At 28.7% G+C, this 23,073-nt stretch overlaps 3 protein-coding genes and 1 long non-coding RNA gene across 4 annotated transcripts; 2 read left to right on the forward strand and 2 right to left on the reverse strand.

Moving 5' to 3' along the window:
* Positions 1-367: 367 nt before the first annotated feature.
* On the reverse strand, positions 368-5,985 carry LOC123294094 (polycystin-2-like). The gene is made up of 9 exons (XM_044875176.1): positions 5,972-5,985; positions 5,526-5,649; positions 5,066-5,308; positions 4,747-4,836; positions 4,511-4,663; positions 3,250-3,443; positions 1,426-1,565; positions 926-1,007; positions 368-461 (listed from the first exon to the last, which is right to left on the reverse strand). The coding sequence occupies exons 1-9, from the start codon at positions 5,983-5,985 to the stop codon at positions 368-370; spliced, it is 1,134 nt and encodes a 377-aa protein (XP_044731111.1).
* Positions 5,986-7,158: 1,173 nt separating this feature from the next.
* Positions 7,159-9,111, reverse strand: LOC123294100. Its single transcript, XM_044875189.1, has 4 exons — positions 8,787-9,111; positions 8,013-8,126; positions 7,793-7,947; positions 7,159-7,173 (listed from the first exon to the last, which is right to left on the reverse strand). Exons 1-4 carry the CDS (start codon positions 9,109-9,111, stop codon positions 7,159-7,161), a joined length of 609 nt encoding a protein of 202 aa, XP_044731124.1.
* Positions 9,112-9,946: 835 nt separating this feature from the next.
* LOC123303479 lies at positions 9,947-14,599 on the forward strand. Its single transcript, XM_044886284.1, has 7 exons — positions 9,947-10,085; positions 10,241-10,506; positions 10,715-10,950; positions 11,528-11,753; positions 12,594-13,311; positions 13,502-13,721; positions 14,511-14,599. Exons 1-7 carry the CDS (start codon positions 10,046-10,048, stop codon positions 14,569-14,571), a joined length of 1,767 nt encoding a protein of 588 aa, XP_044742219.1. The 5' UTR covers positions 9,947-10,045; the 3' UTR covers positions 14,572-14,599.
* Positions 14,600-21,099: 6,500 nt separating this feature from the next.
* Positions 21,100-21,707, forward strand: LOC123306143. Its single transcript, XR_006536888.1, has 3 exons — positions 21,100-21,260; positions 21,365-21,528; positions 21,617-21,707. It is a non-coding gene; the product is annotated as an uncharacterized LOC123306143 (long non-coding RNA).
* The last annotated feature ends 1,366 nt before the right edge of the window (positions 21,708-23,073 follow it).

The following is a 23,073-nucleotide window of genomic DNA, read 5'->3' on the forward strand; positions in this document are numbered from 1 at the left end:
CTGTGTTTCACCTGTATGCATGTTTCTATACGCATGATTTTCACAGAAACATTTTTGGTAAGGTAATCACTATATTTAGTAGAATGTTTTAGAATAAAATAAATCAACTTCAAATCAAACAAGGTTCTATTTTTTTTTTTTTTTTTTTTTAATCTTAAGGTTTAATAAGACACCGTGCATGAGATTTATTTCAGAAGTTTCAATGGTAATGACACACTAAAGTAATTAAAGTAGGTAATCCACTCTATATTTATTATATTTTTTTTAATAAAATATTAAATAAAAATATAATAAAATAAAAATAAAAGTAAAATATAAAATATTAAATACGATAAATAAAAAAATTAAATACGATTCATTTTTGATATTATTTATCCAATTTTAATGGATCTGGACATTCTTCTTTGATAACCTGTCGTGGTTGTAACATACATTTACCAATACGTGCTGTTGCTAAAGTTCTTGTAGTTTTTTCAAATAAAATTTCTGCTTGAATTTCTAAGTTTTTCATTTGTTTCACTAACCTAAAATAAGATTTTCATTTTATTATTTTGATTCCTCCATCGAAATCATTATTTCGATCACATGGGTTCACAGTAGCACTTATTATTTACAAAGAGAGTCAGTCTTCTCTCTAAAGTTAATTAATAATAAAAAACTTAACACTAAAGTCTGACTGGAAAAGATAAATAGTAGAGTTTTCAGCATCTTAGCCCTTTAGCGACTTGATTTGAGTTATCCTTATTTGACTTAAGAAACAAAAATTAAAATTACGATCACACCGATCAAACGCAAGACACTGTTCCAATCCTCTACAAAAAGGTGGAGACAGCTGCGGCAATTTTCAATCTGACAACAATTGTTAACAGACTTTGCACGTTCATACATTTAAGATTATGGAAAATTGATTAAGCTTTTAACTTACGCATTATATTGTTTAGTATATAATGGCTTTCGTTTTTCATTTTTGTTACAATCATCTAATTCAGCTCCACGTAACTCGTCATCTGTTAAATACAAGCATTAATTGGATATTTCAATTCTCTCAAATATATTCGATATAAGTATATTACATAGGAGAGAAGGAGGGGGGCAAATTCAGGTAACAAAATCTTATGAATATTCATAGAAAAAAACAGTACAGAATTAGCCCCGTATAAAGAGTACACCTGCCTAAGCGTAAAAAAAATTTTTGATTATAGAACGTTCATACACGATAAAAAGACTGGCAATGGATTAACCATGCCTAAAAATATATGATGGAATGCGTTGACTTGAAAAAAGAAAGGTGAAAGATTTAGGTAAAATTTTTAATTGCGGTCATAGCAGATAAATGCAGAGGCGGAGTTTCACGAAGGCTAAAAACGGGGCTTCTAGATTCTCCTCACCTATTGGGATTGAAATAAAAGTTAATAAATAAAATACCATTTTTCTTGACATCAGTTTGAATTTCTTCAATTACATTCCACAATATTTTGGAGACATACTCTGGGTCACTGGTTTGCTTTTCATTTAATTTATATTTAATTTGAAATAAATCTATTTCAGGATCAGTAAAGTTTAAACTAAAAAAAATTTATTTTATTTTAAAAAATGTTTTAAATACTCCTCTGATTAAATAGCATTATCGCCGGCATTTAATAAAAATTATGGTTTTTTTAAGGAGGATCCCTCACCAGTAATAGAAAAAAATAAATTAGTAAAAAATGATCCAAATTTTTAGTATGTTGTAGTTAACGATACATATTATTAAATAAAGAAAAAATTTGGATATCTTATCGATCAATTAAGAGAGTAATTCTTAATTAAAAATACACTAAATAACATAATCATCCTCATATCATGCTATGTTATTTAGTGTATTTTTAATTAATTAATTACTCTCTTAATTGATCGATAAGATACCCAATTTTTTTTTTGATTTAATAATATGTATTATTAAATCAAATATTATTTTTTTCTATTACTGGTGAGGGATCCTCCTTAATCATATTTTTTAAAAGAAAAAAAGCTTTATAAGATATTTTTTGCATAGGACTATTGAGGTTACTTAAAATGCATAGGACTATTTAGGTTACTATGGCGGCTTATTAACCAATTAGCTGAAAATATTTATGTGCAATGAGATTACTTAATTGAATTCAAAACAGTATTCAAAAAAAAACACATTTTTGTTGCCGTTCACGCAAAGCAATGGCGTATCCCTATACTTTATGCCGGTTCTGGACTTAAGTAACTATTCGTTGTGTGCGTAGTCATGGTAGGGACAATAAAATCGATGCCAGCACTTCCAGTGAAAAATTTTGGCGTTAAAGGGGGCTGTTATGACTAATTTGCAGTTCTTTACATGTTAGTGTTATAGAAATGTCAAATTAAAATTATTGTAAAACACGAATTAATTAAACTTAATGCATTAAAAATTGTGAAAATAAGAAATCAAATTGCACAAATATTATTTTTCTAATGCAAATTATCATAATTATTTATTTAAATTTGAGAGACAATAATATTAAATTTTCAATGAAAGTCATAAATGCAATCCATACAATTATATATGCATCCATACAATTCTATAATTAAAGTAGTGTATCGTTACCATGGAAACGAAACTCACGCACGGAGCGAATAGTAACAAAAAACATTTGATTATGTAAAATAACAAGTGAAAACAAACAATTGACTGAGTTAATTGTTGAAATACCATGCATAGTCAGTGTTGATTTCTTTATCACATTACACATACAAACATGTGACACATAACATAACTGATAATCAAGTATAGTACATATTATAAAATTTCCGCCTAATTGGCGCCCTCACGGGTAAACAGTGATGTTTACGAAAAAATGTTTCAAACAAAAGTTGTTTAATTTTTGATAAGGAACATTTTTTACATTTAAACTTTTGTTCTATCTCTAACGGTTTACAAGATGACCCAATTGACCTATGATGCTCATTTACGAACTTGACCTCACTTTACGTACGTCCTGAGTACGCTGTAAAAATTTCAGCTCGATATCTTTTTTCGTTTTTAAGTTATCGTGTCCACAGATGGACGGACGGACGGACGGACAACCGGAAATGGACTAATTAGGTGATTTTATGAACACCTATGACAAAATTTTTTTCCTAGCATCATTATTTTTAAGCGTTACAAACTTGGGACTAAACTTAATACACTATGTATATTTCATATATACATGTATATAAATGTAATGGTATAAAAATAATGAGACCAAATTCACTTACATGTCCAAGGAATCCAACAGTTCATCCGTTGTAATATTATCAACAGGTAAAACTTTTTTCTTTTTTCGGCTAAAATAATGTTTTAATCGCGTACACCAAGAACAACACATTCCACCAGCAGTTGGCCCACGTTTAATAACAACTTCCGATTCATTTATTGTATAGAAATTAAATAGAATGGCTAATAAAAGTGCCTGTCCAAAAAAAAAACACAAAACATTAAAATTTAAAACTAAACACAAAGCACTAACATATTTTTATTATATTAAATTAAATTTTTACATTTATTTCAAATTTTTGTGTACTTATAAGTCAAAGTCCCTCATATATGATACTTTTAATATCTTTTGCTATCTCAACACATTATACCACTTAACTTATGAGGGTGAGAATGTACACTTCAATGGAAAACGCACATTACGTTATTCATTTGAACAAACAGAAAGAAACGAAAAAATTTTACAGAAGTCGTGTCTCGGAACCCAAGTCTTCTAAATATCCGGACTAGCATGTAGCCAACTTTGTCACTCCTGTTCTGCCTGTTCTATTGATATTCTGACTAAAACAGCAGTGATGGAATTGGCTATGTCCTAGATCGGATAACTAAATGACCCGGGTTCGAATACCGGCTTCTGTGTAATTTTTTATTTTTTCGTATCTTTCTATTTGTTCAAAAAAAAAACAAAAAAAAAAACAAAAAAAAAAACAAAACATTTGATTTGTGTTTTTCTTTACAAATATGTATTTTCTCAGTAGGTCTTATTAATTTTGACAAAGCTGTCAAAAACTACTTTTGTTATTATGTAATTAGTAAATGAAATTTGGTTATTAATTTTTTCGATTTTTTTTTTAGTGAAAGCGAAAGGCCTATACCTACTGTACCTACCCCCCTGACAACGTTGCTTCCTTCTAAGATCTGTGCACCGCGATAGTAAAAAATGTACTTTTCACTAGGTCACCCAGCTGATCATTTTCATTGAATTAAAAGATTATAAAACGATTATAGAATGCGTTAATATATTTAGTTATTTTGTATTATTGTGTTTAAAGCGTGATTTTGAGTTTTGACAGCTGATTCCTTTGTAGAGTTCGTTCAACTTCAAACCAAAGTGACACTGAACAAGAGAGAGTGTAGATACGGGTGCACATTATATAATTTGCAATTTACTGTTAAGTGTTTTTCTTGTAAATTTTGTACTTTGATCGCGTTGTGTGTTTTTAAAATTAAATTTGAAAATTGATCAAACTAGAAATAACTTACCATCATATAGCCGACCATGTAAAATAAGAGAAGTAGCACGTACAAAAGACCTAATTTACCACGTATATTGATTAATTCTTCAAAGTCAATGTATCCAAAATTGAAACGAACTATAGCCAAACAGGATGCATAAAAAGTGGAATAGGATTCATGCTTAAATAAAATAGACAATTAAATTTATTGAGTAACAATTGATGTTTTGAATTTTTACAAAAATAAAATTATATGGAACTTACATATGTTCCAAATAACAAGTATCCAAATTGGGCAAATGCAATAAAAGCAGTTCCATATCGAAATGCAAATGCAATTAATGTACTTCCTGCCTAAGAATTATAATATAAATGAAAAATTAAGAAGAAATGTAACAATGTTTGAATCCCCTACATGTAACAAGTCTTAGTTAAGTGTTGCATGTTTATAATAATATGTTATCGAAAAATTAAGAAGTTTCTATTCGCATAAGTTTTTCAAATTATACCATTTTATAAGGTCTTGTTGTTATAACTCGAACCAGCCAGTAAAATAACATATTATAAACGAAAAGTGACATACCTGACCTAATGTACGCGAGAATCGATCATTATGACCAAAATATATTGAGTAACGAATTATTTTTAAACAGCTAAAAAACAACAACCAGCACATAGATTCATCGTATGCTAATTCACTTCTAACTACATTATCTAATCGGAAAACTGCTCCAGGGAAATATGAAGGCGTACTAAAATATTCATCTGTACGATATTTTAATTCGCTCATTCCATTGAATAGATTCACTTGTGCAGCAATTCCAGACTGTACAACAAAAAAGTTTAATTCAATGTAATAAAAAAAAAAACGTTATGACATCCATAATTTTGAGACCAACTCAAAACCATATTATGCTTTAAAAATTTGCAATACATACTATAATAATTGCTATATCAACCCATGACCAAAATTTAATTATATATTTCCAACCAAAAAATGCAATTTCTCGTATTTCTTGAATTATAAATATGATCAAAAATGCACAAATTGCAATCATTAAACCCAGCATAAAGTAATCTTTGGCAGTTTGCAAATGATACACACGTATTATATTCAATTGCAAAGATGGCAATATTCCACCTTCTGGGAGATATTCAAATATTATTCTGAAAATTGTAAATATATAAATTGCTAAAAATATTTTTGATCTGATGTACCATTACGAAATATAAGGCAATTAAAAAAAATCATCAACCCTATCATCAATAAAATAACACAGCGACTTACATACTAAAAATATAATAAAACTAACTTTAATGAGTAGGAGAACATCTAAGCCATATGTATATTTTTTTACAGATAGGGTCACAGTAATTCGGCAACTTCTATACTTAAAACATAATTTTAATGAAAGGGAGAATATCTTTAGCAAGATTAAATTTTAAAAAAGCTATAAAAAAAAAAATATTTTTTACTTCACAAACTTACTTGGCTTGTCCCATCATTCGAACGCTTGGATTATAATTTAATAGTTCAATAATTACAGCACGACTTTCTCTTCGAATCCAACCACTCGCATGTAGTATAGCATTCAAATATGTATTATGATCTTCAGCGGTCAAATTTACACCTGTCGTTGATGATTCAAAGGCACTTATATAATTTGTACAAAAACCACCACTTCCTGGATAATTTGATCTTATACCATGGACAGGATTATTGTATTCATTATCAGGCTCCGTATATTCAAATCTATTACATAAAAAAAGCAAAGTTGACAAAATTTAAAACAGAAACTGTATGGAAAATAATTTTTGGTACATTTCCATATGATTTTCAGTCACCTTACGGTCGCTATCTCGCGCTATTAAGGGGGGGGGGGTAAAAGACTTAATGGGTAGTATCAGATTAGATGGTATGGTTCGGCGGATTTCCACCGTGGATGAATAATCGAAATGCTTCGTAGTCTAGAGGTCAGAGTTTCACAGTTGCTTACAAAAAAATAGTAAAAATTTAGTTACATACGGTTCTATTCTAAATGCTGCAAATGTTGTCGCAGTTAATGCTTCGTAGCGTGGTTTAATCATACGTTTATCACTTTTTGATTCAGTATACTCTCCATAACATTTATTCATATGCAACACTTTTTTAAATATCTCAGGAACAGTACAAGAATCATTGGGCATTCTAAACTATAACATCAATTAAAGAAATACTATTTTTACAGTGCCACAGTGCATAATGGTTCTATTAAGCGATGTCTTTGGCGAACGCATTCTATTCCGAAAAAAAATTCCATACCTCCATTTTCACTGGATCAAGCGTTCTTTTTCTTTTGAGACAATTTAAAGACTGTTTCTTTCGGAACAATTTAAGGAAAGTGTGTAAGCATATATAATCATAAGGTATAGATCTCGCTCATATTTTCCCCGATTTTTTGATAATTCCTATTGTTTAGGTATAATTCGAAAATATCGATAATAGCTAATGAAAAATTTACTTAACGAATAATTAATTTTTTTTAAATTTCACTGTACCTGACGAAGTTGTATGCCTCCTATAATGTGATTAAAGTCTCTGATATGCAGAGCTCGTTTCTCATATGCTCGTTTATAGAAATAATCCATAAACTCGGAAAATATAAATGTATCATTTAAAAACTAAAAAGATAATTATTAGAATTCATCAGTCTGTTGTAAAAATTAAAATTTAAGCAGCAATTTTTTATCTTTTTACTCCCTCCTTGCTCCTTTAAAATAATTCGAGATTATATACCAAAAAGTAGTTTTATATCCAAATCGAATGATTCAAATGTGAAAGAATGGATAGGATTTTAAAATCTCATTTTCTCTTTATTAAAAGGAAAAGATATGTCACTTATTTCTACATATTTTTAACAAACAAGATCGTAGATAGCGTTTTTAATAATTTTCAGTAGTTCCGCAGCTTCTCTGTAAATGCTCTAGTTGAAATTTGGGACATGTAAATGAGTTAGTTACAAGGCCTAAAAACGGGCGTGTTTAGCACTTATAAATGAATTTTATTAAGAACGGGAGCAGATTAAAAAATTTTAAAAATAGCAAGTGTATCACGTGATGCTAAAGTTAGCGATCTTGTTTGATAGTTAAATTCCCGATTGAAACGTAAAATATTCGTACGGAACCCAACCCATGTTAGTTAAAGTATTTTGGTCTGAGAAGCGAATCCGACTTCACCAATTTTTTTTAAATTTTGTAAACACTTCAATTTTCAAATGAGCATCCCTGTATATATTAAAACCAGAATAATTGCGGCAGTGATTATATTTACCCGAAACATTTGTTTCTGGGTAAAAATTTGGTCAAAACTTTCTATTTTCTCTGAAGAAGAAAGTCCATGTCTATAATTTTGTGGTCTTCCAATCAGATTACGTCTTAAATATTGTCCATAATGGTATTTTCCGTGCACATTCAAGTTTACTATAACTGAAATTTAATAAAAAACTTTTTTCAAACCATGCAATTCAAAAATGGGCTGAATTTTTACTAACCGATAAGTATAACAATTACGAACAATGTATAGATCAATAGTTCTCCCAAAGCCGTTTCAACTGCCTTTTGTGTTCGTGGAAACAAACTTGCTATTTCTGTAGTTAACCATGAAACTAAATCGAAAAAATTGTAAAATGTACGTATTTTAGTTTTAAAATTTATAACGATGGACTAAAAAAGTAGCCCTTTTCATGTGCCCTACAATACAAGTTACTTTCGCCTGCAATGATGGCCCTATAGTGTGCCTCTAACTGAATTTGAAAAAGCAACCTCCACATAGCCAAAGTAAAAATGTCAATTGGTCTGATAATTTTACATAAGTTTATGAGAGCCTAAATATAACTTATCATTGACCCGATGAAAAATAATGCCATTAAACGTTTTGGAGCTCAACTTTTAACCTGTGAAAAATCGGGTTATCCCCCGAAACGATTATCTCTACAAAAATGTTACAAGTATGTATTCTATATTGCCTATATCGATTTCGATTTTTGATAATAGACCTTTTCATCATGTCATATGCGCAAGTACAGAGTTTATTTTTTCGTACTGACAGCAATAAGTAGGACTAAGATAGAAGATATTTGTTATGCATTTTATCACATTGGTTATAAATCATTTAGTACGAAACAAATGTGAATCGTGATTTTAAAATGAAAAGCCCTATACAAATAACATGTGTTTTTAGAGATTCATTGTACTCATATTATGGACGACCTTACACTTAAACGAAATTCGAAGAAATTTTGCGAATCTATCATTATTTAATCTACCTCCCCTAAATTGTTGTTTAGGTGTTTCTAAATGCTGGTATTGAGGTCCAGCCATGAAAGATCCAAATGAAGCTTCTCCAGCCATTCTTAATTTGCACGATTTTTTCTTCTTTCGTATACGTTGTACTTTAGTTGTTGTTTCAGTTTTAACAGTGTAAACATCAACCTCTTGTTGAGGGATTATCCTTCGAACAAAAGAAACTGATGATTGCGTCCGGTTTGCACTAGCTGTCGCAATTGTGCTAGTACCTTCTCCAAAGCGTTCGATTCTTGATAAGGATTTTTCCTCATTGTTTCTTATTTTCCTTGATGGGGGCCGAGACATTTCACTATGTTTTTTATTCAAAATATTCAAAAATGAAATATTATTTGTTAAATTCTATAAAAACTTTATACTTTTACAGTTATAAAAATTAGTCAACATATTTCAAAAATCAATAAAATATCAATATTATACAATGATTGTATTTTTTTTTTTAAATCAAGTAAGCTATTTCCGGTATCTGACATGTTAGTTCATCGTTTATAAATGATGGGTCATAAAATTCAAATTTTGAAATAAAATAAAATAAAAAATTTTAATTTTGATCCTTTTGGATTGAATTTTTCCAAAAATTACGCTCAAATTCGTATAACGTATTTCCAATTGTATAGATTTCATAATAAAAAATCGATAGATTTCATAATAAAACAATCTACTGGTATTCGAGCTCGAGATCTATGTGGGAATTTTCAAAAACTTTCAATTAATACAACCCTCAGTGTCAATGTTGTTGGTTTTTAAAAGGCAATTTGTATTCTTAGCTCAGGCATGATATTTGAATGATCCAGGTCTTTTCGTTTGAGAAAAATGATCATCATATTTGGTTGGACAATATCACCTCTCTATTACATATATTGAGTTAAAGAAGCATCTGCCATAGCCATTATACCAAACAAAATTAAATGTCATAGTTGTTTTTATTTACTTACTGAAATTTAACATATGCAATAATTTACTCATAGATGGGTAAATAAACACTTGATGATAATTTGTATTTAATATTCTCCTCCCTACCGTATTATAAGTGATACGGCCATGATGCTCATGGAATATTTGATTAACATTAAGATCGACTATCAACATGTGCTGCCAACTATGTGTAATGTCAAACTATACTTTAAACGTCAGGGTCTATTAACCAATTTATAATTTTTAAATAAATTATAATAACTTTGCTTATGTATTTTTATGTTAAAAATTACTTTAAACAATCATCATGTGGAAGTGCCATAAATGTGGCAAGCCAGTTTATTTTGGTACGTAATAATTTAAAAATTACTTTCATTCTTTCAAAAGATCATTCACCTCTTTATTTGTTTCATTTTGAATGCTTTATCAACTGTTTGAATTTTAATTGAAATTAATGCAAACATAGAACGTAGAAAAAATAATGATTTATGTTAAATTTTAGCTGAACGAAAACAGTCGTTAGGATATGATTGGCATCCAGAATGTTTACGCTGTGAGGAGTGCGGTAAACGTTTAAATCCTGGACAACATGCAGAGCATAAAGGTGTACCGTACTGTCATGTACCATGTTATGGTGCTTTATTTGGTCCACAATTATTTGGGCATGGTACTCGAGTCGAATCTCATAAAAGTTTTGGGCAAAATAAATTTACGCGTGCTAATACTGGACCAATATTGCCTAGGAGTCATTTAGAATCTAAATTAAAGGTATTGTAAGATATTAAATTTAAAACGTAAAAGTCTGTTAATATAAAGGATAATTTGTACTCAAAAAAACTCGATTTGATCATTTAATATACAGTTTTCGAGATATCACAGAGAAAATTTTAAGACCACGGTTATTTGATTATCTATTTAACCCTTAAGGTCGTTACATAAATGTGTTCTTTTACAATGTTTTTTCATTTTGTGTTAGGTATTTAATCAATTTTATGATGGTCGAGCTTTAGAAATACGTAGTCGTGAAGTAAATGGTCGATTGGTGTTAGAAGGTGCTTTAAGAATACATTGGGGTGTACGTGGCCTTATACATTTAAAAGAAGATGACGATCAACGTACAGTTGTTACTGTACGTAAACGAAACTCATGTCGAATTTCAACTAATATGGGAAATGACGCAGATGTACCAATTTTCAATTCCAATAACGAAAAGTATGAGTTTTCCAACAATAAGTCTTTTATATACAGAATGGGGTAAAGCTCTATCAGTACACTGGAAATAATATTTCAATTTTTGATTTAGCTAAACTTACCTTACTTAGTCTGCTCTGTTTGGAAGCTAGGTGAGCCTTAAGCTGAAATTTAGAAGTTGATTTTTTTTAATAATTTAAAATGGTGTACGCGATTTTGATTCTTAGATAATACCAGGAATAATTGAATATTATTTTACGTGGCCCACGTCATATATTGTACCTTCTTCCCATGAGCTCACTAAATTTAAATTTCATATTTATAATCCTTTTATTTTTATTGGCGTACAAATTTAGATAGCCTTAGTACTAAGATCCCCCCACATTCTACGCCAATGAATTTACATTAATCATGATAAAATTTAACAAATACATAATTTCAATTTTACGACCGCTTAGGTCCTAAACGGAGCAACTCTACAACAAGTTAAGTTAGGCTAAATCAATTTATTTGAACGTGCACTAAAACGGTAGAGCAATGTCCCAACCTTTTAGAAGCATCCTGTATAATTTTTAATACTAATTTATTTTTCATTTAGATCGAATTTAGAAAATAAGGAAATCACAATCAATAATTTAGATCAAGATATTGCCGATCTGTCAATTGCACAAGATACGGAAGATAATTCATCAGTTACAACGGATGCAACAGATACAGCAGATACATCGTTAGATACATCATCTAATTGTGTAAAAAGTTATACGTTACCACCAAAATTGGATATTAAAAATATGGAATGGGATGAACTAGATGATCTTTTACAAGTATGTCTTTAAAATATTTCACGTCCCGAAAGAATTTTTAATTTTTTAATTGCCTTGATGGCTAGGCGGAGAACACGTTGAACGACTACCAGTCTCAACTTCTTTGTCACTATTCAGTTCTTACCATATTTGGACTACTTTGAGTCAGCCGTTCTTTGACGGCCTCTCCGTCCGTTAACGCCAAAGCAGTCTCGCTGTTCTTAAATAGCTTTTTTTTTATCAGGGGTTAATTAAATCAACAGTGTTCTTATTTATATTTCAAAGAAATCGATTCAGTTTGGAGAGAACTACAAGGAAAAAACCGAATTTGTCAGAGGTTTTTTTAAATTTTGTAAATTTTTTCTTGTGGCTAGTTTATAAGCGTATTCGTTGTGTGCGTAGTCATCGTAGAGACAATAAAATCGATGCCAGCGCTTCCAGTGGAAAATTTTGGCGATAAAGGACGCTGTTATGACTAATTCACATGCAATTCTTTACATGTTAATGTTATAGCAAATGTCAAATAAAATTATTGAAAAACACTAATTAATCAAACTTAATGCATTAAAAATTGTGAAAATAAGAAATCAAATTGCACAAATATTATTTTTCAAATGTAAATTATCATAATTATTTCTTTAAATTTGTGGGACAATAATATTAAATTTTCAATGAAAGTCATAAATGCAATCCATACAATTATATATGCATTCATACAATTCTATAATTAAAGTAGTGTATCGTTACCATGGAAACGCCTCCAATAAAACTCACGCACGGTGCGAATAAGAGACTTATGTGGTGTTCGCATCAGATTTTGTTTAATATAAAATATAAATTTAATGAATCATTTTAATTTAGGTTGAACGTAAAGTCGAAACATCATCAAAATTGTATCAAACAATGCCCGTATTAAAGTCATCATCACAGTCTTCCAATTGTTCACCAACACAAAGCAGTTCATTTGAATCACCAACAATAAGCAGTGATTTAAGTGATGACATTAGTCCTAGTGATCAGAGTTCCAGTTTATTGGAACTTAACGGATGTGGTACATTAAAACGTATCAAAAATTATGAGAAAAAAATTGAAAAACAGAATTCATTGGACGGTGGCGTAGGCACAATCGCATATCAAAAATTAGATAATATCAATATGTCAATTAGTCAAGATGATAGTTGGATCGAAAAAGGATTGAATCGTTCAATGTCGGGACCAGATTGTTTGGAGCGTAGTCGAACTCAACAAGATTCTGATACGGATTGCGATGAGAGTTTATCACAGGAAACAGTTAGTTTGAATAATGAACATATTTCAAAACCACGACACGGATCAACTGCAATTCGTAGACGGCCCGGGGCACGTCGTTCACGTACGAAATTAAAACGACGTTGTTCAATTAATGGGCATTTTTATGATCGTGAAACGAGTATATTTACACCGCCACATGGAAGTCAAATGAGTGTGTGGGTTACATCGTTAGTAAATACACAAGAAGTTATTAACTTGATGTTGGAAAAATACAAGGTTGATAGTGATCCGGAAAATTTTGCTCTGTTTGTCGTTAGAGATAATGGAGGTGAGTTTATAATTTTGTTTTTGGCTAATCTATCTATTTTCTTGGGCCATAATAGTGGCAAACAAAGTTTCCAAGACACGGTGGGTACTAAATTAGTGTGCTTAATTACCTATAATATGTAATAACTCGAAGGTGACCCTTTCGAAGGTGACTAAAACTTATATTATTTAATTTAAATTTCTTTTTATAGAACAACGTCGCTTAAAAGATGATGAATATCCGTTGCTTGTAAGAGTTTTGTTGGGACCACATGAAGATGTTGCAAAATTATTTATATTCGATAGGCATAATTCGGATGAAGTGAGTTCTGAAGTCGCACAATTTTTAAATTTATCTGTAGTTGAATGTCGTGCAATTCTACAACAATATCGTGTACAAGAAGAACGTGAAATTCAGCGAATAATTTCCAAGTAAGTATAATCGATTTTCTATTACCCACCATACACTATGATTTGTAGTAAACCATCAATAAATAGACGAAAATTAATTGAATCGAAGAAACTTTCAACCAGCTTTTATCTATACATCTGAAAATAACAGAATTTTGAAAATAGGGAATATTCATGAAATTTAAATTTGGTTCAAATATTTTTCTTCCGTAACTTTAATGACTGGACATTTCAACTAAACCATTATTTTAGTAATTAATATCTTTTTAATTACTTAAAATTAATTAATAAATGTACAAATTCAGTGAGAGCATTTAAAAATTTCTAAAACGAAAATTCAAATTTTTATACGGACGTGACATCAAAGTACGTGAAATGTCGATTTTTGACAGTTCAACGTCATCAACAGAGAGCGCCAAAAAACTGCGTTTAAATATCTCAAAATTATAATGTATTTTAAAAATTTTTTTATACTTAAATACAGCATTTTTAAGCAGTATTTATATTTTTGACATTGTTATAATGATGTAAACAATGAATTAAAAATATAAAAAAAATACATGAATATTCCCTATTGATTGATGTTGGGATTGATGTTGTTTTTGTCGTCGCCCTCTCAAATAAACGGCTTCTTTTTTGTCTTAAATAATTTTGCTTCCCCTTGTGATGTCTTTCTCGTACAAATTTGTCTTTCCTCTCTTTCCCCGAGGCCCCTAGTAGCAAGTTAAGTAGCCACATAGACAGTTGCCTAAAACCATACACCGTTCCAACCCCTTGAATTCAAATTAAATTATAATAATTTTATTTTAGATATCAAGAAACTAAGAAACGTATCAAACAGAGGATGGAAGAATTAAAAGTGAGATTGTGATTTAACTCAAATGAATTACATTATAAGACTTGATAATTTTCATTAATTTTTTTTAAAAATAATTATATAATATGAAAATTCCCGAAATATAGATGGTATATATTTAGTATTTTTAAGAATTAAGAATAACTAAAGGAAAATGGAATAATTAACAAAGTAATAAATTTTTTACAGTAACGTCATTTGTAAAAAAAAATAAATATTTTTTTACATCACTAATAAAATTTTTTGATAATTTTATAGTCTTGAGATATAATAATGAGCTTTTCTCTCAATAGAGAATTTTTGTTCTACTTATAAAATGCTTTACATGCAAATGGAAATGTTTGTATAATGTCTAGGAAAATATGTGGCGCAGTTAAAAAAATTTTTAAATTTCAAACAGATATTCCTCAGCGAAAAACGATTGGATCTTAATGAAATATGTATCATCCGATAGCTTGTAATTTCTAGTTTTTGAATAATATTTCAAACATTTTTATTATTCCTTAATATTGTCATTTAACATTTGGACAGATATTTTTCGATTTAACGTCAAAAATCGATCCAACATGACGTTTTTCTCCGACTGCCCCAATCGCCAAATGAACCCGATTTTTGAATTTTATGGGTCAAAGTTACCTTATAAACTGAGTTTTATCAAATTCCGAAACAAAAAAATTTTTTAATAATTTTTCGATTTTTTCTAAGGGGTAACCCTTAAAAAAATCCCAAAAAATCGACATTAATTTTTCGTTTCCAATTACGATAAAACTCATTATATAAAATAATTTTGGCCCAAAAAATCGGGTTCATTTAACATTTGGACAGATATTTTTCGATTTAACGTCAAAAATCGATCCAAAATACGACGGATATATATTTCATTCAGTTTCAATCAATGTTCGCCAAGATATACCTTTTTTTTAAGTGCGCCACTTTTTTTTTGTGGAACAGTATATAGTCACAAATACAAATCCAAAGTAATAGTTAAGGTTATACAGGCACTACCGTCTTTTATCGATAAGAATCTAAATTTTAATATTATTAATGAATAATGAATACATCAAATTATATTTTTGAGATAGATCTGACCTTTAGTTATAGTAAAAGTAATTATTAACAATTGAATAATATTTAACATATAGTAAATAGGAAGTATCGTATGAAACGCACATTTTTCATCAATTTTTACCATAAGTGCTATAAATAATAGTTTTTAGGCTCAAATTTACCTTAATCAACTATCTTAGAATCTATAAAAATTATAAAAAATGTATTCTAAAGTTTAGGTTTAAGGATATTCTGATATAGATAGTTGAAAATTCGTATATTCGCATAGTTTATGGTAGAAATATAATTACCTAGGCCTTATTTCGACTTAGTGATTAAATAACCACTTTGCTTTAAAAATATCGTACAACTTTAAAAATCTGAATAATACTTTTTGGCTACTCTTTAATAAATATGACTGTAGTGTCCGTATAATTTAAACTTTAAAGTATCAACCGATATCTTCGATTTCGAAAATCTTTCGATATTGATTTCAACTAAAATCGGATAATTTCTCATTTATTTTTAAACATTATTTTGGTACTATAACAGATGTCTATTTTTCAGGAGGTAATTTAATAACGGTAAATAAAAAAAATCAAGATACATTTTACAGTTAAAAGTCTTTCATTGAATGCTATTTTGTTATTTTATTTATTGGAATTCAATTTCTATAATAATTCTTTAGGCAAAAAATATCTGGAATTATTAATATGAACGATTAAACGATTTTTATACGCGCTCTGTTCTTCGGTATCTACTTCAAAGAATTTTATTTTATACAGTTACGGAAACAACAAAAAGTCAAATGGGGCTAAACATGAATATGATGATTCATCGATGATATTCGTGCGTTTTTGCCTTAATGAACTGTTTTTCTGTGCCATGTTAAAAAAAAACCCGAAATTGTTTTTTCATAGTAGTTTCAACCGTATGTCATTCGAGAACGATTTTCATGGTGAACCGATCAACGACTATCGAAGAAAACTATGACAGTTATTTCGACTTTTAAGTAACTCATTTGATGTCGTTTTTTCCAATACTATTTAACTCTTCGCAAACTCGTGAAACGTAAATAAACTGATTCAGAAGACGTTTCTAATGTTAGCAAATCGGCTCACGAAGTTGTCAAGGAAAAAATCGTTACAAACATATAAGGTGTAATAATATAGCCAGACGTTATAATCAAAATTGTTTTCAAATCGCACTCATAGGCATGACAATGGGTATTACCTCCATTTTTGAAAAAACGTCATTTTTATCGTTTTATAAACCAAAACCAACTACTAATACAGTAAAATACCCTAGTAAAAGTTATTAATTTACGAAAAAGAATTCCGATACTTGTTTGATAAGATAATTTTGATAGTATTGCTAAATAAAATTTTCTTAACAGTAAAATGTGTACTGATTTTTCTAAAATTAATTAACAACTAATAAATTGGGGTGCTAGTTGTTCTTAAACACAATAAAATCGTATAGTAATGAATATATGTAGAAAATTGAAAACACTGACCACTAATAGTGTATGTCAATCGAATATAATACTAAACCCAATCATGTAAACACTTAGTTTTTAATAAGCAATGTAACTGATGAGAATTGTAAGAAAAATCACAAATTTTACAAACAAAAAAGAAAAAAGAAATTTTTTTAAATTTTATATATAATTTTAAGAAAGTTGTACATTGTAGGGTATTTATGTTAGAAATTTTCTACAGCCCTCTAGAATTTAGATAAATAATGTAAATTTGAATAGATTTTGTGTCTAGATAATTTACGTGTCGCGTCCCTACGTGTTGCTCCTTTCTTTGTTTTTAAAATATGTTCAACATTTTGTTTCAAAACTGAAATGAAAATTTACTCCATTGTATGTGTAGGGTAAAAAAGTTTGAACTTAAACTTTAGGTTACAAAATAATTGTATATAATTTATATGTATTAACTATTATGTATCAATAACCTGTTGCAAAATGAATGTCTCAATTAATTTTTGTTTTTATCTTTTAAATGAGATGTTGGGCTAAGACGAACTTACAAATAGACCTTTTTCACATTTTTTTTTTTTTAAATGGAAGTAAATGTCTTGATTAATGGGCTAATTTTTTTTCCCGATTTTTTTGAAGCCATATGACCGAGAAAACAGACAATGAAAATCATTAAAATTCAAATTGGCGAAAACGCTCCGGAAACACACGATGTTACACGAAGGTTGGTTTGACGTCATTTAAAGTTGATAATAGTGATATATTAATACAACTGTTGACACTGTTTTATTGTCATTGCTTGTCGGATTGACCTCACAGATCACGTGTGCGGTGGAGCCAAAAAAAATCAAATTTCAAATATTTCTAATACTTTTTAACAATTTTTTTCATAGTGTTTTTATTGTTAAAAATGTGTTATTTTTGAGTTACAGGCTCTACTCGACCTATATTTTCATAAAAAATTATCAAAAAGCATTTCTGTTTTTCATGAAAAAGGTCTATTGCTTGTATAGAAACTTCCATTTTTATCAAATTTTACAATACTATCGGTACAAGGCATAGAAGTCGGTTAAAAAAAAGTTATATTAGTACCATTTCTGCCAACGTGAATACATATTAATCGGTGTGACTATTCGTACGTACGCGGGCATGGGTAACTCGTGGATCTCGGGGTGAATGCAAGGCCCAAAAAATCCGCAGACCCGTACTAGCTCGACCCCGTGTAAACGGGTACGTGCGAATAGTCACTCCGATGATTAATTCTTAAAACTTGTGCTCTGAGTAAAATCAATTTCAGTTCATTAAAGCAGCCTCTAGTCAACTTTGAATATCTGTTCTCTACAATGTACAACTATGTTAACCATAAAATTGGAGTATAATTTTGCATTGTGATCAAGTGGAGGGGATCATCTCACACGATATTCGATATATTTTAATTTTTTTGCTTTATTTTTAATGCAATTGTTATTTTGTAATAGCATTTTCAAAATTTTTGAATTTTGCTTTTATTTCGATTAATACATTACCTACAATATAATTTTTATATAAACTTCAAAAAAACTGATGTTAATTGTTATGTTACAAAAAGTTGAAAATAAAAACTAAAATATTTTTAAACTTTTTTAAATGTTTTTTATTTGTTTTAAATTAATTCTTAGCAAATTGATGTAAATTTCAGCGCGCAAAGAGACCTCAAAGAGACTTGCAATTTCGTTACAAATCTAAATGTAGGTATTCAACAAACTAGACAAGTAGTGATGTACCGGATCAGCAAAATTGTAAAACCGTGTATATGCACACGAATTTTGTTTCAAAGTTTCTTTATTTCAAAACTATATAATTTCAAAAATCAATATGGATATTGATCTTTTATTTGTGGCATATATCCGCGGACAGGGATACGAACTTCCGACACATCACTACCTAAAAGCAATTAGACTAAACTCCAGAGTAAACGAATTATGTTGGTATAACAAAGGGTAATTTTCTAAAGCTAAATCATCTATTGATAACTGGGAGTTGCAACCCGACAACTGGCGATAGTAATTCGTACTAATTAAAATAGAAAGTGGGCCCGTTTTCAGTAGTTCCAATTTACACTGCTAGATGGCAAGATTTGTACTTACCATTTTTAAAGGACATTCAAAATATTCAAATTCAAATTAGATAAATCCCGCCAACTAGCGATACATTCGCACTAATTAAAACGGGAAGTGAGTCGCTTTTTCAGTATTTCTGATTTAGACCACCAGGTCACTTGCCATTTATCAATAGGCAACAATTAAATTTTTATATAAACACGTATAGCATAGTCTGGCGTAAAAGAAAATTATTTTTCGGAGAACTATTTCTTTTCGAGTAACGATTGAAACCATTTTATAATTTGTTCTAACAATAAATGTTGAATACAATAGATGGCGCAATACTTGTAAGTGAAATCAAAAAATATAGAAACATATGCCACAATATAGTTAGCGTGGAATATTAATAAAATTTATTAAATCATATATCAAAAAATTGCTCTCTAAATGCTCCATCAGATTCCAAAATTGCTCCAATTATTAAATTATCAATTAATTAAATATTTGCAATTAAAAATACAAAATTTTATTTTCCAATATCTCAGTAAATTGATAGTTTTTCCTAACGTTTTTGCTATCAATAAATTGCTCCCGTTTATTTCTTTCGGGATATAACAATAACGATTTATAAATATCTATTATTTTTGCATAATTAATTAAAATTAATAATTGCAATTCAAACAGGTATGTGATGACGTCATTCACAAGGGGAATGTCATAAACTGGGGGGAGCGGGAAGGGAAAGAAAAACAAAAAAGAAATAATAATAGAAAGTAAATAATTAGATGTATCAGTGAAAAATATCAAAAAATTGCTCCGTAAATACTCTTTCAGATTCCAAAGTTGCTCCAGTCATATAATTAATATGTAATTAAATATTTTCAATTAAAAATACAAAATTTTACATACACAAAGGGGATGGGGGGGAAGCATGAAAATATATAACAATAGATTGTAGTTATTATCTATGGTAATGGTATTTGTTTTATTTAATTAAATATTAAAAGAAAATAAACTATCATATGTATCAGCGGAAAGTATCAAAAAATTGCTCCGTAAATACTCTTTCAGATTCCAAAGTTGCTCCAGTTATATAATTAATATGTAATTAAATATTTTCAATTAAAAATACAAAATTTTACATACACAAGGGGAATGGGGGGAAGCATGAACATATATTACAATAGATTGTAGTTATTATCTATGGTTATGATATTTGTTTTATTTAATTAAATATTAAAAGAAAATAAACAATCATATGTATCAGCGGAAAGTATCAAAAAATTGCTCCGTAAATACTCTTTCAGATTCCAAAGTTGCTCCAGTTATATAATTAATATGTAATTAAATATTTTCAATTAAAAATACAAAATTTTACATACACAAAGGGGATGGGGGGGAAGCATGAAAATATATAACAATAGATTGTAGTTATTATCTATGGTAATGGTATTTGTTTTATTTAATTAAATATTAAAAGAAAATAAACTATCATATGTATCAGCGGAAAGTATCAAAAAATTGCTCCGTAAATACTCTTTCAGATTCCAAAGTTGCTCCAGTTATATAATTAATATGTAATTAAATATTTTTAATTAAAAATACAAAATTTTACATACACAAGGGGAATGGGGGGAAGCATGAACATATATTACAATAGATTGTAGTTATTATCTATGGTTATGATATTTGTTTTATTTAATTAAATATTAAAAGAAAATAAACAATCATATGTATCAGCGGAAAGTATTAAAAAATTGCTCCGTAAATACTCTTTCAGATTCCAAAGTTGCTCCAGTTATATAATTAATATGTAATTGAATATTTTCAATTAAAAATACAAAATTTTACATAAACAAGGGGAATGGGGGGAAGCATGAAAATATATAACGATGGATTGTAGTTATCATAGAATATATAATGGTAGTTATTATCTATGGCTGTGATATTTGTTTATTTAATTTTTTTTTTGAGGTTAATTATATCATTTTTATTCCCCGTTGTATTTTGATTAAAACATTTTTAATTTAAATAATGTTTCAATAAGTTACTTGAAGAATAATTATTTATTGTAAAGATGGTTGTAAAAGGTGAGTCGACAAACCTTTATTTGTTTACATAAATTATCGACGTCTTAGGTTACTTGTTTATAAACTCATTTTATTTATATATAATAATATTGTTGAATTTTCAGTTTTCAGATACAAATATTGGCAAGCAGTTGGACTAAAATTATATTTCTAAAAAGAGATCAATCATCGAGATGATATTGAATCCGGACAATTCCTATAACTCGCCGATGTACCTATTAATCCGAATGTTGAATGGAAACCTATGGAAATATCTGACCAAGGCATTGTAATTACTAATTTCTCATGTTTTCTATCATTAGTATGTTTTATTGCGTAGAATTAGTTTTAATTTTTATTATTATTACTTTTTTCAGTTATGAAAATACTGATTCGCCAAAACACTTACGGAATAGCTGACCGAGCACTTTTTATGGATTTTCAATGTTTTATTAAATAAATTAAAGGTGGAAATAATATTATATAAATCTATTGAAAATAAATTATTTTTATTTTAGAAGTAAATTATTTATGTACATATCAAGTGAAAACAAATAAACATATTATTAATAAACAAACATATTAATTACATTTTACATTTTTTTACATTAAATTTTACATTTCGGTCCGCTCAAAATAATAATAATGCTTTTGCGAGAACTTATTCAAAGTCTCGGAAGTGCCAAAGTTGAGATAATTAACGCTATATATACATAAAAAACGATTTTTGCCCAATATTTCAACACCAACTGGATGAAAAAAAGGTTCCATCAAAATTGTCGAAAATTTTTTTTCCTAAGTAAAATTTAGAATAAAAAATTGTGACATCTCAAGTCATTTTAATATTTAATTAAATAAAACAAATACCATAACCATAGATAATAACTACAATCTAATGTTATATATTTTCATGTTTCCCCCCATTCCCCTTGTGTATGTAAAATTTTGTATTTTTAATTGAAAATATTTAATTACATATTAATTATATAACTGGAGCAACTTTGGAATCTGAAAGAGTATTTACGGAGCAATTTTTTGATACTTTCCGCTGATACATATGATTGTTTATTTTCTTTTAATATTTAATTAAATAAAACAAATATCATAACCATAGATAATAACTACAATCTATCGTAATATATGTTCATGTTACCCCCCCATTCCCCTTGTTTATGTAAAATTTTGTATTTTTAATTGAAAATATTTAATTACATATTAATTATATAACTGGAGCAACTTTGGAATCTGAAAGAGTATTTACGGAGCAATTTTTTGATACTTTCCGCTGATACATATGATAGTTTATTTTCTTTTAATATTTAATTAAATAAAACAAATACCATTACCATAGATAATAACTACAATCTATTGTTATATATTTTCATGCTTCCCCCCCATCCCCTTTGTGTATGTAAAATTTTGTATTTTTAATTGAAAATATTTAATTACATATTAATTATATGACTGGAGCAACTTTGGAATCTGAAAGAGTATTTACGGAGCAATTTTTTGATATTTTTCACTGATACATCTAATTATTTACTTTCTATTATTATTTCTTTTTTGTTTTTCTTTCCCTTCCCGCTCCCCCCAGTTTATGACATTCCCCTTGTGAATGACGTCATCACATACCTGTTTGAATTGCAATTATTAATTTTAATTAATTATGCAAAAATAATAGATATTTATAAATCGTTATTGTTATATCCCGAAAGAAATAAACGGGAGCAATTTATTGATAGCAAAAACGTTAGGAAAAACTATCAATTTACTGAGATATTGGAAAATAAAATTTTGTATTTTTAATTGCAAATATTTAATTAATTGATAATTT

This window comes from Chrysoperla carnea, chromosome 1 (assembly GCF_905475395.1).
Source record: "Chrysoperla carnea chromosome 1, inChrCarn1.1, whole genome shotgun sequence".
Lineage (NCBI taxonomy): Eukaryota > Metazoa > Arthropoda > Insecta > Neuroptera > Chrysopidae > Chrysoperla > Chrysoperla carnea.

What these genes read in the sequence shown, in the direction of transcription:
- LOC123294094 (XM_044875176.1), bottom strand. An exon ending in ACATGGTCGGCTATATGATG is followed by an intron (nt 3,444 to 4,510) that starts GTAAGTTATTTC and finishes TTTTTTGGACAG; the next exon opens with GCACTTTTATTAGCCATTCT. An exon ending in TATACTAAACAATATAATGC is followed by an intron (nt 462 to 925) that starts GTAAGTTAAAAG and finishes AAAAACTACAAG; the next exon opens with AACTTTAGCAACAGCACGTA.
- LOC123294100 (XM_044875189.1), bottom strand. Translation starts at nt 9,111, where the DNA reads ATGTCTCGGCCCCCATCAAGGAAAATAAGAAACAATGAGGAAAAATCC. An exon ending in TAAACAACAATTTAGGGGAG is followed by an intron (nt 8,127 to 8,786) that starts GTAGATTAAATA and finishes TTTTCGATTTAG; the next exon opens with TTTCATGGTTAACTACAGAA. An exon ending in CGTAATTGTTATACTTATCG is followed by an intron (nt 7,948 to 8,012) that starts GTTAGTAAAAAT and finishes ATTAAATTTCAG; the next exon opens with TTATAGTAAACTTGAATGTG.
- LOC123303479 (XM_044886284.1), top strand. Translation starts at nt 10,046, where the DNA reads ATGTGGAAGTGCCATAAATGTGGCAAGCCAGTTTATTTTG. An exon ending in TGGCAAGCCAGTTTATTTTG is followed by an intron (nt 10,086 to 10,240) that starts GTACGTAATAAT and finishes GTTAAATTTTAG; the next exon opens with CTGAACGAAAACAGTCGTTA. An exon ending in TTCAATTCCAATAACGAAAA is followed by an intron (nt 10,951 to 11,527) that starts GTATGAGTTTTC and finishes TTTTTCATTTAG; the next exon opens with ATCGAATTTAGAAAATAAGG.